The following is a 15,378-nucleotide window of genomic DNA, read 5'->3' on the forward strand; positions in this document are numbered from 1 at the left end:
AAGGGCCGTGTATACATTGTACAGGCACTGTGCGCGGCTCTGCGTGCGCTGTCAGAGGCAAGCGATCGGGTGTGGGCAGAGCTATAGCCGTCGCTTCGCCCCATTCGCCTCGCGGCTCCGCAAGCGCGAGCTTTTCTAGTCTCGGCGATACCAGCTCTCTGGCATAAGCGCTCTCGACGTGGCGGCTTTGGATCTTCTAGCCAAGCTTCCCAGAGCAGCGACGGATGACAGACCGCGAGTCCTCGGGCTGCTTTGAAAGAAGGTACGTATATACTCGATCCGTTCGAACGGAAAACAGCGCAATTTGCGCGCATAGCCAGAAGTGTCGCTTCAACTTTTTCCGCTGGAACGGCAAAAGTCTCCTCTTTACCGCGTAACCTAGTATATGCGCTCTTCAATTATGCAAGCGTGACTTGCAGTGAATTTTACGACGGCTCGAAATACGAATTGCCGCTGCGGATCAAAAGCTCTTATTATATATAGAAAGCCCGTGAACGGCCGCAGCCCCAGTTTCCGAGCTGGTTATACTCCGTAAAGGGAGTTAAACGGTTTATCGATATCCGACGCGACGAGCCTATACAACGTATAGACCAGCAGCACCATTTAGCCCCCCCCCCTGTGCGCTTTTCTTCGTCTTCGATCAAGCCAGTTCTGTGGATGACAGTGTTGACAGGATCGTCGCAGATGAACTCGACAAACCTGAAGCACTGGCTAAGTCGCGGCGAGCTCGACAAACTCGAGCACGTCGTCCTGGAAGGCAGAGGCGCGCGACTGCTGGCCGAGCAGTCGCCCGACCTCAGGACGAGGGTCTTCCTCAAGGGCTTGCCGAATTACCTGGTGGGTATCGGGCTTGGAGACGCGCGAGGCCGCCCTCTCTGCATTGGAAATCGAGGCTCACGCGACACTCACCGTTTCTCCGTTGCAGACCAAGATCTGCCAGATCCACGACGCGGTCGTGCGAGGCTCGCTGCCCGAGGCCCAGAGACTCGTCGACGGAGAGCCGAAGAAGAAGCTGCTCGTCGCCAAAGACGCGACTGGCACTCCGCTGATCCACAAGTCCGTCTACTACGACCACCAGGACATCCTCGAGTGGATCGTCGGCAATTACCCCGGGGCCGTTGAGCAAAGGGACAGGGTAGGTCTACTGCGTACCTCGGTAACGACGAAATCGGCCCACTCAAGATGCGTCGGTAAAAGAGAGCCGGCACTCCTCGACTACTCGAGCAGCCGCGGCATCGCGTGACCAGCGCGAACCACCTGTTTTATTTTCCGCTTCCTCCTTCCGCCGCCTCGTTTGCACACTCTGCTCTCTGCTGAAAATTATTTACTTTCTCTCTTTTGTCGAGCACAACCGGGGCTGTCGGGCGCTCTGCTCCTCCCCCCCCCCCCCCCCGACTTACTTAACCGCCGTCGCTTCGCGCTTCAGGAGGGTCGGACGGCGCTGCACTACTGCGCGGCCTGCCGCGACCCCGAGGCCGTCTGGGACATCCTCATCGAGGCCGGCTGCGACGCGAGCGTCTGCGACAAGAGGGCCAACCCCGCGGCCTACTACCTGCAGCGCGGCTCCGAAATCGAGCTGCCCGAGCCCGACAGGATGCCCAGCCGCAGACTCCGCTCCAAGGACCCGTCCAAGTGGTCCGGCAGTGAGTACAGCTCCGTGCCGCTTCTATATATTGACGTTGTAAACACCTCCTCCGAGTCTATAGAGTGCCCCGCTCGTTTCTCTCTCACGCGCCGGCGATCGATTAGTCCGTAAATTTTTAAAGCGCACCTTGCGCGCGGCCACGTATCAGAGGCGCTGCTATACATACAGGGGCGACACGAATGGGCACCGATCCCTCATTTTTTTCTTTTTTCAACTTTTTCCCGGCCCAATGTTTGACCCTAATGGCTCGCGAGTTGTTTGAAGGCGCTCCTCGTTAGGCCTAATGTTTCGACGGTCGTATCGGTTATCTCTCGGCCCTCGTCGGACTCTCTAATGGGCTTTTAATCGTTTATCATCGCTCTCGTTTTCCAGGGAAAATCCAGGCGCTTTTAAACCAGTTCCATTTGACGCCACTTTATACTTTATCGCCTAGATCAAATTCTACAACGGCGCGTCGCGTTTCTATGCAATTCGATAGGGAAATCATTGGGTAGTTAGACCAGCTGGCTATGAGTTTGGACGCGCACACCTATATGCGATGCTAAATTAATGAGGCTTTTCGGTGATTGACCCGGAAAGAAATCGCGCCATGGACATTTTAGAGCTCTCTATACGCTGCCTAATCTTATTTTTATTTCTTCGAGTATAATGAAGGAGGCCGTCCGTCGACTCTTGGTCTGCGATTAATTCTTGCTCTTTCACAGCGAATCGCGAAGGAGCTTCAAGGTTAAAGCGAAAACTCCTCAAAATCCCGGGAGAGGTTTCGGTTCGGGAAATCGGCGAAATCTCGATCGATGAGCCTATAGAGTTTGGCGGGCAAATTGGCGAGCCCTCCGCGAAAATCACGCGGCAAACATGACAGAGCCGCGTGCAGTTGCGACTGAATAATTCAGCCGGACGGTTATAATGCGCCTCGGGGGCTCCGCTATAGGTGCAGTAGGTATACGCCTGTTTGCAGGCAGCGCGACGGGCGCAAATTTGCAGACGTAGCGCGCATAAATTGTACATAGACTGCAGTCTTCTGCGCATCGGCTCCGGACACTGCCGACTATAGGATGCTATAACGCGCGAGAGTAGGAAGAGGAGGAATTTTAGAGCCGCGCCTACCCGAATCGGAGTCAGTGCCCAGTGCCCAGTGGCAGTCGTCGCGATGGGGAAGGCGAGAGGGGCCCCGGCCACCGGTATTTATCGCAGAGTCCTTTGAATTATTATTATTATTATTATTATTTTCTGATACGATTAAAAAAGACCGACACGAATTGAACTATAGCTCACCCAACGCTTCCTTGCTTGCGACGTTTTGCTTTGAACGATTGGTCGCCCTCGTTATAATTATGTAAAACGACGGGCGCGCTTGGCTATAGGGTCGAATCATTTCTGGCTCGATTTTTCTCCAGGCCTCGATTTCAAGCCATCCAACATAAGAATATGGATTCACAATAGAGACATCGGCAAGCTGCAGCACGTACTATGGGAGGGTCACGGATCGAAGCTGCGCTGCGAGACGAGCAACAACGTTCGCGTCAAAAGGTTCCTCGAGGCGGCTCCCTTCATCATGGTACGTATACGCGAGAGGCTCCTCGTCCGAGCGCTCAGCACTAACGATGTCGCGCTTGCGATTGCGCTTATCTGATAAAGGGCACGATCAAGGACATCCACAGCGCGAGCGTAAAAAACGACCTGGACGGCTTTAGAAAGAAGCTGGAGGAGCCCGTCTCGCCGATTATTTTATGCAGCAAGGACAGCAACGGCCTGAACGTGCTGCACAAGGTAACGATCGGCCGCGCCGCGAACCAACGCGAGCCTATATACTCTCTCGTCGGGCAAAGTCGATCGATCGAGGTTTTTAATGCGATGCAATACAGGCCGCCGGTCTGGGCTACGTCGAGCTGGCGAGGGACATCCTGGACAGATACCCGGCAATCGTGAACGCCCAGGACAACGAGAACCGCGCGCCCCTGCACTACGCGGCCGTCTGCAGGGACGGCGGGGCCATGTACGACCTGCTGGTGGAGTACGGGGCCGACGAGAGTAAAATCGACAACGTAAGCGCCCGAGCCCACGCTCTCGGCAGTATTATTTATACTCTTCCCCGTAGATCGCGCTTGAAGTTGACCGTTGAACGAAACGTTTCGCGAAACGAATTGATTCGCAGCGCCAGAAGACGGCCGCGTTCTACAAGAACAGGCCGGCCGACCTCGACCTGACCAGTCTGGTGATGGTGCCGGACGCGCCGCGCGTCTCCGGGACGAGCTACCCCCGGCACTGGGACTGGCGAATCATCGAGACGGACCAGCCGCTCACGCGAATGAGGCGAACCGGCAACAACGCCGACGACGACAGCGCCTTCGGCAGCGCAGAGTCGGCCAAGCTGAGCAACGCGGACGTCGCCAGCCCGGAGGTATTGCGCGATTGAATTGCACCAACAACACCGCTACCAGCACGAGTGAGCGCGAGATCGGGCCGAGCAAAAGAGTCTCTTGTTTTATTCTGAATTGGGCGGACTCCTTGCGCTATTTTGCATAGGCATACTATATATACCAGTTATTATAGACTAACGAATAAAGAGGAGAATTTTTAGATCTGCTGCAACTAGAGAACGATTGGCCCAGTGTTGGAAAGTAGAACTTGACTCTTGAAATCCTTAATACTGCTCGAATTTGCTGCTGGCACTGTACAGAGTAGCTGCACTTGTGAAATATTAATTTAATGGGATTTTGGAAAATCACACCTGCACGATAAGATAGTGGCAAACGGAACGCTTGCTTCACTGGGTCGATCTTGTTAAATATTCAGTCGCCGCCTTCGCTACGTGTACCATTCGTCCGAAGTACGGTATTTTTATTTTTCCACAGACACACTTGGCATAGTTAATCACGAAATCGCACCAAAAGTAGACGGATCGATTGCTACCTCGAATGCTTCGATTTTTCGTCTTTATGATTACTTATTATGAAATCTTTTCATCGTTTCGAAAACTATAAGAGGTACTACAGTGTTTTTAGTGTCATCGCATCGATCACCTGAAATTTTACAAACAATTCTCATTCGCTAAATCAATCGATGTTAGGTATTACGAAAGGAGCTTTGTACATACAATATGCCGATTCTGCAATCAGCGTTGGTAACGACTTGTGATATACTACTACTAAGTGCTTTCACAGGCTGTAAAGTACCCCCCGTACATCCACGTATTGGATTTACGAGCAGTTTTTTATTTGATTGCATCAACGCAGGCTGGACGATTTGGCAGTTTGCTTTAAAGTTTGCCAAAAAGAGCAACTGATCAGAGTTGCGCACTTTGCTTGCAAGCTGTTTCAAAGATTGTCGATAAGATGCAGTAAAAAGGAGGGGGGGGGGTGAACAAAATTAGCAGACTCTTTTACGCTGTAGTCCCTCTTGTCAAGTACAAGTGAAAAGTCGATAAAGTCGCGAGGAAAAACGAAAAATTTTCGCACACAGTATCTGTCAAAGCGCCGAGGCAGGCAAAAATACAATTGGCCCCTAAAAATCAAACAGATCGAGAACGCCGAAGGCGAGCTGAACGGCAACGAGGCCGCAGAGGAGGAAGAAGCCCCCGCGGGGGACGAGCCTGCCGAGCCTGCCGAGAAAGACGGCGAGGAAGAATCTGCGGAACACGAAGACGAGCCCAAGCCGGACGGGAACGATAACCCGGAGATAAAAGTGACCGAGGCCGCCGACGACGACAACAACAACGACGACGAGGCAGAAGAGGGGCAGGCGGAGGAGGAGCAGCAGCAACCCGTGGAAGGAGAAGAAGCCGTGCCGGAAGCGGGGGCGGTGGAGGAAGAGCCAGCGCCGAGCGACGAGGCGGTTCCCACCGAGGAAGAGGAGGCTCCGGAGAAAGAGCCCGAGGAAGAGGGGGATGGGGACGAAGAGGAAGAGGAGGATAAGGCCGAGCCCAGCACCGCGGACTCTGGCTTGGTCGGCACGCCGAACGACGACGAGGAGCAGGTTAGAGATCAGTAGACACACCTGTCATGATATCGATGTTTCGTTATTTCATTGCAGGCTCGACGGCTATTCACCGCACAATCTACGGATCTATGATGTACTAATTATTTTTCCGTTCGATTTTGTCGCGCAAAACGCGGCTATTCTCTTATTCTGCTAGCTTGGAGGAGATAAATTCATTACCAAAGATTTTCTGTATTATATACCAGGGGAGTGAACCGGTTGATTTTTTTCATTTTACTTTTACGTGTCTCTGCGTGTGTCCCTTGTCTTCGCGACGTTTTATCGACAATCTTCTTCGTTACTCTTGTGATATTTCTAGCGTGGTTAGGAAGCAAAGTTCTCCGATAATAACTAAATGCGATTGTTTATTAAGTGTCTATGCAATATGTCTGTATCACCAAAGAGATTGTTATTCACAGCTATCTGGATTGCAAACGTACACGTACGACTTTCCTCGAGTATTTCTTAAGAGAAACTGAAAAAATTGTCTTCTTCACAGTCACTTTAGTCACCACACTATATCCGTTTATGTACAATCCAATTTATTTATGTATCACTCGACACTCTTTTACTCGCATACTACATTATCGAATAACTGCAACGGTTTTAAGAAATACTCCAAGATATACATTATAACTATACTGTCGTTTACCAAAGTTCGCACGCTTTAAGTATTGCGAGAAATCCGAACGAACACGCGGGTAATCGACATACTTATATGTTTTGTACATACACTTATTATAAACACAGAATTCTCAATAAACTGTATGATTATTACACTGTACTACCTTGTTGTATACAATAATTAATCTAAAAGCACCCCTACCATTTGTATTTTAGTTAGTAAATGTTGCAATCATCGTCATTTCCCATCAGCTGTGCGAGGCAAAATTGAAATTCGTAACTCTTTCACTCTCCTTGTTCCCATCCCCCTCTTATCTATAGCGTAAGTAAATGATTCAAGACCGAGGAAAAGAACCAACAACGCGAGCTTGCCCGAGTCGATTTTCCCATTACTAATTCAGAAGCTTCCGTGCGGACTGGATAAATGCACCGAGGACCGGCTTGATTAGCTTTTAACGAGCAACGGCGAAATTATTTATCCGTGAATAATAATCTGCCCTTACATAGGAGGAAATGGCGGAAAACCGGGTCAGCCGAGCAATCGTTCCAAATCTCTATGAATAAAGTAACGAGAACGGCTCGCGCTTCCGTGTGTGTATACACAGCGGGCAAAGCTGACCAGACAAGATAGCGATCGATGATAGAGCCGCGCGCGTAGATGCTTGTTCCCCCATAAAAGAGGGAACGGACGCGTCTGTACGAAGGGAGATCGATCGATATCGAAGAGGCGCACGACGTATATGTACGTACACAGACCGAGTGTACGTCGTGCTGCTGGCGGCCAGTGAAAATCGCGCGGCCGAAGCTTCTCGAGCTTTTTCTCGCGCAAACCCTGCACGCGGATAATCGGATGCAAGCAACGAAAAGACATCGCTGGTGTTTCGCAGATTAACGGCGAGGAGGAGGAGGAGGAGGAGGAGGAGGAAGCGGAGCCCGAGGCCCGCGGAGAAGAGGCGCCGGTCGAGGGGCACGAGCCTGGCATGGCCGTGGACGAGGAGACGGCCGAGCTCGTGGAGAACGGGAGCATGGAACAGTTGGCAGCGCTCGTGTTGACGGGCGAGGGGCACCGGCTCGTCGGCCGGCACTCGAGCAACCCCGAGTTGCAGGCCTTCATCGACAATGTTCCCGCTTACATGGTACAGCCTCTTGCGTCCTCTTTCGCTCCAGTCCGACTTGCTCACCCGCTCGCTTACTCCACAGGCGAAAATACGCGCAGTGCACAAGGCCGCGAGGGAGGGCAACCTCAAGGAGCTGCAGATATCCCTGGACAGGCGCAAGTTCGCCGTCGCGAAGGACCCGTCCTCGCCGCACGGAGCCACGCCCCTGCACGTGGCCGTCATCTTCGGACACACGCCGGTCGTCAGGTACTTGGCGGGCAGGTTCCCGGAAACGGCGCACGCCCTCGATCTGGACGGCCGGACGCCGCTGCACTACGCGGCCACGCTGGCCGACAACGGCCACTACTACAATCTTCTGCTGCATCTCGGCGCCAACCCCCTCGTGCAGGATAACGTGAGTATGCGACCCTTCGACCCGCTCGCGGGCTTCGAGCTTTTCACCCTTCTCACCCGACGACCTGTCGCGACTCCTCGCAGTTCGGCCAGAAGGCAGACTACTACAAGCAGAACCAGGACGACCTGTCGCACAAGCAGCTGCTGCGCGACTTTGGCGCGCCGGATTCGCTCGCCGACGAGATGCTCGTCGACAAAGGTATCGACAGTCTTGCACCCGCGCGAGCACTTTATTACTTGTCGCAACACACACACACACACGCGCGGGGGCGGTCGCGGTTTAGACTCGAATTTTCGTTTGCCTCGAGAGCTTGCTCAACGATCGCACGCTCCTTGCGAGAAGAAATTATACCGATACTTTTTTACGCGAGCCCGGGAACCGGCTACTTCGATCGGATGTTACCTTATTCTATAATAATATATTTTCTGATCCGAACGCGATATGTTGAGTAGCTAATTTGGCAATAAGAAAGTGAAACTAACTTTCAGAGTGAAAAGTTCTTCTTCTAGGGATGCTTCATTGTCTCTCTTAACGCATCAGCCAGACACTGTCGTACAGTCGATCGATCGGCACGGCTTCTTTTCATTCTCCAACTACGTACGCGCGCACAGCCACACGAAACCAGAATAGATTATACGTATACTAACATGTGCGCCTTACTGTTCGACATCATGCTCACGACGAAAAAATCACCGCGCACCACGCTCTCACGCCCATAAAAATCGAAACCATCGCACCTAGTGCCCGGCGGCGACAAGACGTCCGCCCGCCGAGACGTGGCCGAGCCGGAGACCCTGGCGACGCTGGAGCGCTGCTTCAGACTGCTGACCAGCGGCGTCGGAGCAGGGACCGGCAGGAGGAGTTCCGTTCCCGCGACCCCGAGCAGCCAGCAGCGGCAGCAGCAGCAGCAGCAGCAGCAGCACCAGCAAGCCGTCGGCAGCGGATCGCAGACGGCCGGTACTTTGCTCGGCCGCTGCCTCAGGCGGCCGGTCTTCGAGGCAATCAAGCACCGCGTGACCTGCATGGATCACAATCTATTTGACGTCATTTGGCCCGCTTTGAAACGATTTAGCAACGCCTATGCCAGCAACAGCAGCCTCGAGGACGGCAATGTTAACGTGCGCGAGCGGAGGTTCGCGATTCAATTATTTTGCGAATGATGCCCAGCCCCTCCCCTTATTCCCTCTTATTCGCCCTTAATCGGCCTTATTCGGCCTTATTCGCCTGCGATCGCGCAGTCTGCGGCGACTTTGCATTAACTCGAAAGCGCCCGTTTGCCTCGTCGGCGAATACGGGCCGACCCGGCCATCCCCCCCCCCCCTTCCCCCCCAATAAGCATGCATGCGACCAGAGCGCTTTCTAACGCGCGACGCGCGCACTCAGACTCTCGGTCTCCTCCTACGACGAGGACTTCACGGGCAACGTGGTCGCGCCGGATTTCGAGAGCTACAGCGTGTTCGCCGAGCTGCTGGACCCCCTGATCCGCGACCTGCACTGCGTGACCGCGACGGGCGAGCTGCCCGAGCAGCCCTCCTCCCGCTTCTTCCACGAGGACGAGGTCGACCTGTCGAGCGCAGGCAAGCCGCTGAGGAGCAAGACCGCGGACGAGGCCGTCCAGATCCTCGAGGCCCGCGACCTCGACCCCTCCGGCAAGTACGTCATGGCCGGGCTGATCGAGTGCACGCGCAACCTGGCCGGGCACCAACTGCCCCTGACCATGCGCATCAAGGACCTGGAGGAGTCCGAGCGGCTCCTCACCACGGCCCTCATGAGCCCCGAGCTGACGAACCTCCTGGCGGAGGGCTCGAGCGAGGACGAGGCCGGGACGTACTACACGCTCAGCGAGATCCTCGACCCGTTGAGCGAGGTGCGCTCGAGGCTCGCGGCCTCGGGCCTGCTCCTGCCCGTCAGCGAGACGGAGAACAGCGACGAGCGCCGGCTGCACGGCAAGCACTGGCCCTACGGCCGCGGGCTCTACCTCGCCAGCGCCGCGGACCTGGCCGTCTGGGTGAACGTGCAGGACCACCTGCGCGTCGTCTGCTGCAGCAGCGAGGCGCGGCCCGGCCAGATGGGTCGGGCCTACGTCCGGCTCGCCAGGCTCGTCGACGCCCTCGACCGGGCCTTCGAGTTCGAGCGGCACCCGAAGCTCGGCTTCCTCACCTCCAGGCCCTGCGCCCTCGGCAACACGCTGCGCTTCGACCTCATCCTCAAGTTCGCCGGGCTCTCGAAGAAGCCCGAGGACCTGAAGCAGCTCTGCGTGCTCAGGGGCCTGCGCATACACCCGACGCTCAGGAGGGACACCGTCAGGCTGGGCAACCAGCAGAGCCTCTCCATCGGCGAGCTGCAGACCTTCCAGGACTTCGACCGAGCCGTGCAGAACGTGCTCACGCTGGAGAAGGAGCTGGCGCTGAACAGCTCCTTGAAAATCGCCACCGTCATCGCCAACATATTCAAGCGCAGGCGGCTCTCTGGCGCGAGAGCCGCCCGCTCCTAGATGATGCACGCCGTCCTGCACCTACTCGTTATAGCTTTATCCTCGTGATCTCAAGACTGACCGCGAACCGACTTTCTTCGACACTTCTTCGAGAAGACAACCAATCGACACCTTTTTCTAATCCTTGACTAATCCTAATCATGTACGTGTGTCAATCACGCGTTGATGAGCATAAACTACCGACAGCCAGGCTCTGCTTGTACACGCCCGCGAAGGACCGCCTTAACGAATCTAACCTCTCGTCATTTTTGGCCAATCGATAGAACCTTTGAACGAATGAGCGAGCGACTTTAACTAATAGATTAGGCGAAAGACTGCAAAACAAGTCCATCAAGTTGGAAAGATGTATGAGATTCTTTACATAGCTGTAGCTGCTCGGAGGGCTTGCGACATCAATCGTAGACTCGACTTTTTGGGTTAGTAAACATTTCGCACCTGATTCCATTCCAATGTACATTTTTTGTAATACTCATATTGCTCTTTCAAACGAGTCGATGATTTGACGCCAGATTCCCCAACCAACAACTTTTGTTAACGATAGGGAAACGACTCTCGATGCATTGTGAGGAGATCCGAAAGCGCGATACGAGAGCTTCGCCGAGGTTAAAGACACTTGCTGAAATTCATTTTTCCCCGTGTACAATTGATGCGGCGGTGGAAACTCGTGGCGACAAACTATCGACGTCTTCTTCGTTCTGTGTCACTCGCACCGAGCTAATCTACACTGATCAATAAATGTGGCGCAGCACATATCTTTCCAACTTGATGTTTTTGCTACAGTCGAAGTGCGAGTTCTACGCAATGCTAGAGCGCGAGAGAAAGCGACTTTTTACATTAATCTTGAAAAAAAAAAAAAAACGGTTGGAATGAGTTCTAACTATACTTATTTTCGAAATTACAGGACCTCGTATATTTTTCTACAGTATACTTGCCATTCGCTTCGATCATTTCATTTATTAGCCACGTAGACATCTCGCTTCGATATTTTCAACAATATACATACATATTCTTCCTATGATTGTTGATAAATATAATTTGAAGAACCTTGTGTATTTAACACCCCCGCCACTTATTATGTGCGCATCGATTTTCCCCCTACATTAACGAACCAAAGTCTCAACTATCGCCGGCTTCGCGACTACTACGCTTCTATGAGTGTGCGTTTGCTACGAGCTGCTGATGGTTACGCAATTTTCCAAACCAGACAATGGAGAAGAAAAAACAAAGCCTGCTGTTATCTTGTGTGTGCATTTTCATTTACTTGCATCTTTCGCTCGCAGTATTTTATTATGATTTGCTTGAAAACGTCCATTTATTATTTTGTAAATGTTGACATTCATGCGTGTTTTACTCGTTGTTGGAATATCTTTTGTAGTCATATGTTTTTGTTTAAAGTCGGCGTGCACCGATTGCTTATTTGCAATTTACTTCAATGAAACGTTTTAATAAATATATATATATATATATCTGTACTACACGCAGAGTTGAATTTTTGCAACTTTGTGTTTTACCATGATTTCACGTATTTTCAGATCTCAACATTTTTCAAGACGAAGAGGGACGGTACTTGGCGTCGTGTAAGCAAGAACGCTATATTATTACCTAAATCTGCATTAAAATTTTGTTATCGGTATTATTTCGATTCAATTCATTTCAGCACTAGGCGATCCACTGATAAGAGGCTTGACAGAAGTAGCAACTACTCGGCCAAAAGATCCCGTAACGTATCTCGCTACGTATCTATACAATTTTGCCAACCAAGACAAGCCGGAAGAGAAGTCCGAAGTAAGTGATGTATATCCCATCTGCACTGTGACCCTAAAGACGACCAATTCTAATCTGCCATTTTTTCTCGAGGATTCGAATATTTTGATCATACCCGAGGGGGAAGAGACTGAACAAGAAGGCAACTCAGAAGAAACTCAAGAGAATGAAACAGAGAATGAGATTGAGAATGACAATGACAACGATGACGGATATCCTCAAAGTCCGGACTTGGACACCCCCGAGTCACTTTTCGCATCGACAGAACGGGTGAGCTCAAATTGGTGTCTTAATTGCAAAGCGACGAACAAATTATTTTTCATTGACTCGTTGGAAAAAATTCGATTTTCCGTACCGACTGCAGGACGAGAACGGCCAAAGCTCGTTACACTTTGCAGCAAACCGCTCGCACGCTAAAGACGGTTTGTACCACCTCCTGCAAGAGCGGCAGATCAACATCGCGTTCAGAGACTCCCGATACCGGACAGGCCGAGACGTGGCCGAGCTGTCTGGCAACCCCGAGAACGTCCAGGAAATCGATCGTTTTGTTGTCTATCTCGCGGCTCGCGGTAATTTCCAGTTAAGCTTTGGGTGATCCTTGTAGACGCACGAGTAAACCATTTTTTTTTTTTTTTTTTTTTCTGTCACGTCGTTTAGGTGAAACTGACAAACTGGTAGAATTACTGATGGAGGGCTATGATCACATACTCGACACGGAGGACGACGGCAAAAACGTACTTCAGATTGCCGAGGAGGAAGATAACAAATCCACTGTTGAGTTTCTCAAATCCATAAAAAATTACACCGTACGTATTGCGATCGCTGTTAAATCATTCGGCTTGGCAAGCATCCGTATGCGAATGGTCTGCGTATAAAAAATTTCAGGAGCTTAGAGACGAGATTCATCGCGCCATAAGAGCAGGCGAGTCCCTGAAAGTGCGCGAGCTTCTCGAGGTAAACGGCGAAGGTGCGAGACTTTTGGCGCTGGGAAAAAATTCAACCGGGCGCTGCTCGCTGCACATTGCGGTGCTGCGCGAGCACGAGGACGTCGTGCGTTACATTGCCAAAACTCATCCCGAGACGCTGAGGGTTGGCGATAACGTGAGTTTTCAAATTATCAAAAGTCATCCTATCCGAGTAGAATCGTCGTGCAATTTCTCAAACTTGCGCTTTCACAGCTGGAAAGGACCGCTTTGCATTATGCAATGGGAGTGCCTTCAGTGGAAAACATGAGCAGCATTCTAATAAAGGCAGGGGCCAAACGAGTGCAAAAAGATTTGGTGAGCCATTTCTATCCACTCTATACTGATATAATTGAAAAACAATATCGATTGTAATCTTCGGCTGATTGAACAATTGCAGAGATCGCGACAGCCGTCTTACTATTTTATGAACAAAACCGACATCAAGCAACTTCAGGACGAAGAAGAATCGATGAACAGGTGAAACGACGAGGATAACATGCATAACATTACGAGCAGTTTATATGAATAAATGCAATATTTATGTAAATACGCACGTCTCATCAACGTCGTCTCAAAAAATAAAATAATAAAAACATGTATCTTACATCATTCAATGATGATTGTTCAAAGCGTGGCTCCTTATCTACGTACGGCTGTTCTTTTGCTGCGCCGATTTGTTTTCACTACTCTTGAAGTCGTCACTGCAGGACTCGAGTTGTCGGAATCGTCGCTGTCCTTCTCTAATAGCGGCTGCCATGGTGTAGGATTTGTGAACGCTGGCTTGACTTTTTGATGCGCTGTAACGAGTGCAGTTCATCATTGGCGGATCGTCTGAAGCTTAGCAACGAGGCGTCATTCGCGACGGAACTAACGTAACAGTCCTTGGGTAGCGGGTTTAGGCGTATTCCTCGATTTTTCTCGCCACTTTTCGTAAGCTTTAGAGCTCTCTTGAAGTCTCCTCTCTTTCTCCTCTTCAGCCTTCTTTTTTCGCATCAGCTCCTCTTTCTCACAAGCTGAAACACACGCGTTTATACGCGTTGAATGAATTTAACAATTACATCAAGCTTACTGCCTGTTTATCGGAACTCACTCTTGATCAATTCGTCCTTCTTCCTACACCACTGCTTGAGGAAGACGTCCTTGGCACTTTTTGCTTTGTTCTCTAGCTCGCGTAGCCGGTGCTGGAGCTCGAGCTCCTTGTCGAGCAGCTGCCGTTTCAGTGTTTGTTCGCGACGTTTCCTCTCCAGCCAGCCCAAATAGGATTCGTTATCCCTACGCTCTCGAGCCTCGCGTTCTCGTGCCTCGCGCTCTTCGGCCTCGCGTTTGCGCTCCTCAGCGCGACGCTCCTCCTCTCGTCGATTCTGAAGCTTCAGACGCTTCTCGCGCGCCCAGTCTTCGTAAGATATTTGACGGAGCAATGGGACGCCGTTGAGACGATGACGACCGGACGATAACGAGGTAGTACTCCAAGAATTGCTGGCTTCCATTTCGTGCATAGCTGGCGGGGATTTTCGGTGACGGAACTGCGACCTACACGCACGATCGGACTTTAATAATGAGACGACTGTGTGTTATTGACATTAAACAGTCAGGCTTGGGCAAATAATAAAGTAGATTTACTCCTGTGGCTCGCCGCCTCCAGCTTCGCGGTCCTCCTCGTTGTCAGTAGCACAGCTGTATCGCTCGTCATCATCGAATAACCGACATCGCCGTTCCATCGACGAAGTCGTTGTCTCTGGCGTACTGGACGCAGCTAACACTCTCGAACCCTCGTAAACAGTCGATTCCGTGGTCTGTCGCCGCTCCAAACTCAATTCGGAGAAGTCGCTGCTGATGGCGTTAGAGTCCCCGCTGCCGAGTTCCAGCCTCTTTCGATGGCAGTGCTGCTGCTTCCCCGCCGCGTAGTCATCTTCCGACGGCGAGCCCGAGATACGCCTATTGGACAGTTTTCTTATACCGAACGTTCAATCGCAAGCAAACCCCGTGAAAACTTACCAGGTCCTTTGTCCATCGCGGCTCTCTGTGAGCGTCTCCTCCTCATCCTGACGGCAGTCGATCCGGAAGTCCGGTCCGGAGCGCGAGCACTTTAGCTCGCCGCGTTGCCGTTCAAAGTGTCTGAGCACGAGAGCTGCATGCTCGGAATAGCTGCGGCTCAAACCCGCCGATCTTTGCTCCGACCTATCCCCGTTCATGCCTCCTACTGAACTGCGACGCGAGCGAACCGGCGCGAAGTGTTGCGCCCTGATTTTCCGTTGTTTTTTCTTATCGTCTGCTATACGCGCGTTCTTATTGGAATTGCACACATATAAGTGTTACATATATATGTAAACGAGATGAAATGGCGGGCAATGATAGTCGATTTAAATAAAATTTAATTGCGAGCGTATCCGTAAAAC

General features: G+C 51.7%; 2 protein-coding genes across 8 annotated transcripts; one reads left to right on the top strand and one right to left on the bottom strand.

Moving 5' to 3' along the window:
- The first annotated feature begins 67 nt into the window (after positions 1–67).
- On the top strand, positions 68–13,586 carry LOC100121644. Of its 7 annotated transcripts, none has more exons than XM_031932160.2 (21): positions 68–262; positions 665–837; positions 926–1,135; positions 1,427–1,643; positions 3,043–3,203; positions 3,284–3,415; positions 3,511–3,690; positions 3,801–4,046; positions 5,165–5,620; positions 7,135–7,383; positions 7,448–7,759; positions 7,843–7,957; positions 8,501–8,716; positions 11,786–11,830; positions 11,911–12,038; positions 12,111–12,287; positions 12,382–12,586; positions 12,675–12,823; positions 12,903–13,118; positions 13,196–13,297; positions 13,380–13,586. In XM_031932160.2, exons 2-21 carry the CDS (start codon positions 685–687, stop codon positions 13,461–13,463), a joined length of 3,753 nt encoding a protein of 1,250 aa, XP_031788020.1. In that variant the 5' UTR covers positions 68–262; positions 665–684; the 3' UTR covers positions 13,464–13,586. The 7 variants fall into 7 exon arrangements, with proteins under 7 accessions (XP_031788020.1, XP_032456027.1, XP_031788022.1 ...); XM_032600136.1 differs by having other exon boundaries at positions 674–837; positions 13,380–13,579; XM_031932162.2 differs by lacking the exon at positions 5,165–5,620 and having other exon boundaries at positions 74–262; positions 13,380–13,579.
- Positions 13,499–15,203, bottom strand: LOC103315327 (trichohyalin). Its single transcript, XM_008203526.4, has 5 exons — positions 14,978–15,203; positions 14,603–14,917; positions 14,073–14,512; positions 13,855–13,995; positions 13,499–13,779 (listed from the first exon to the last, which is right to left on the bottom strand). Exons 1-5 carry the CDS (start codon positions 15,172–15,174, stop codon positions 13,622–13,624), a joined length of 1,251 nt encoding a protein of 416 aa, XP_008201748.1. The 5' UTR covers positions 15,175–15,203; the 3' UTR covers positions 13,499–13,621.
- Positions 15,204–15,378: the final 175 nt, after the last annotated feature.

The sequence above is a fragment of the Nasonia vitripennis genome, chromosome 5, assembly GCF_009193385.2.
Source record: "Nasonia vitripennis strain AsymCx chromosome 5, Nvit_psr_1.1, whole genome shotgun sequence".
NCBI classification, from domain to species: Eukaryota; Metazoa; Arthropoda; class Insecta; order Hymenoptera; family Pteromalidae; genus Nasonia; species Nasonia vitripennis.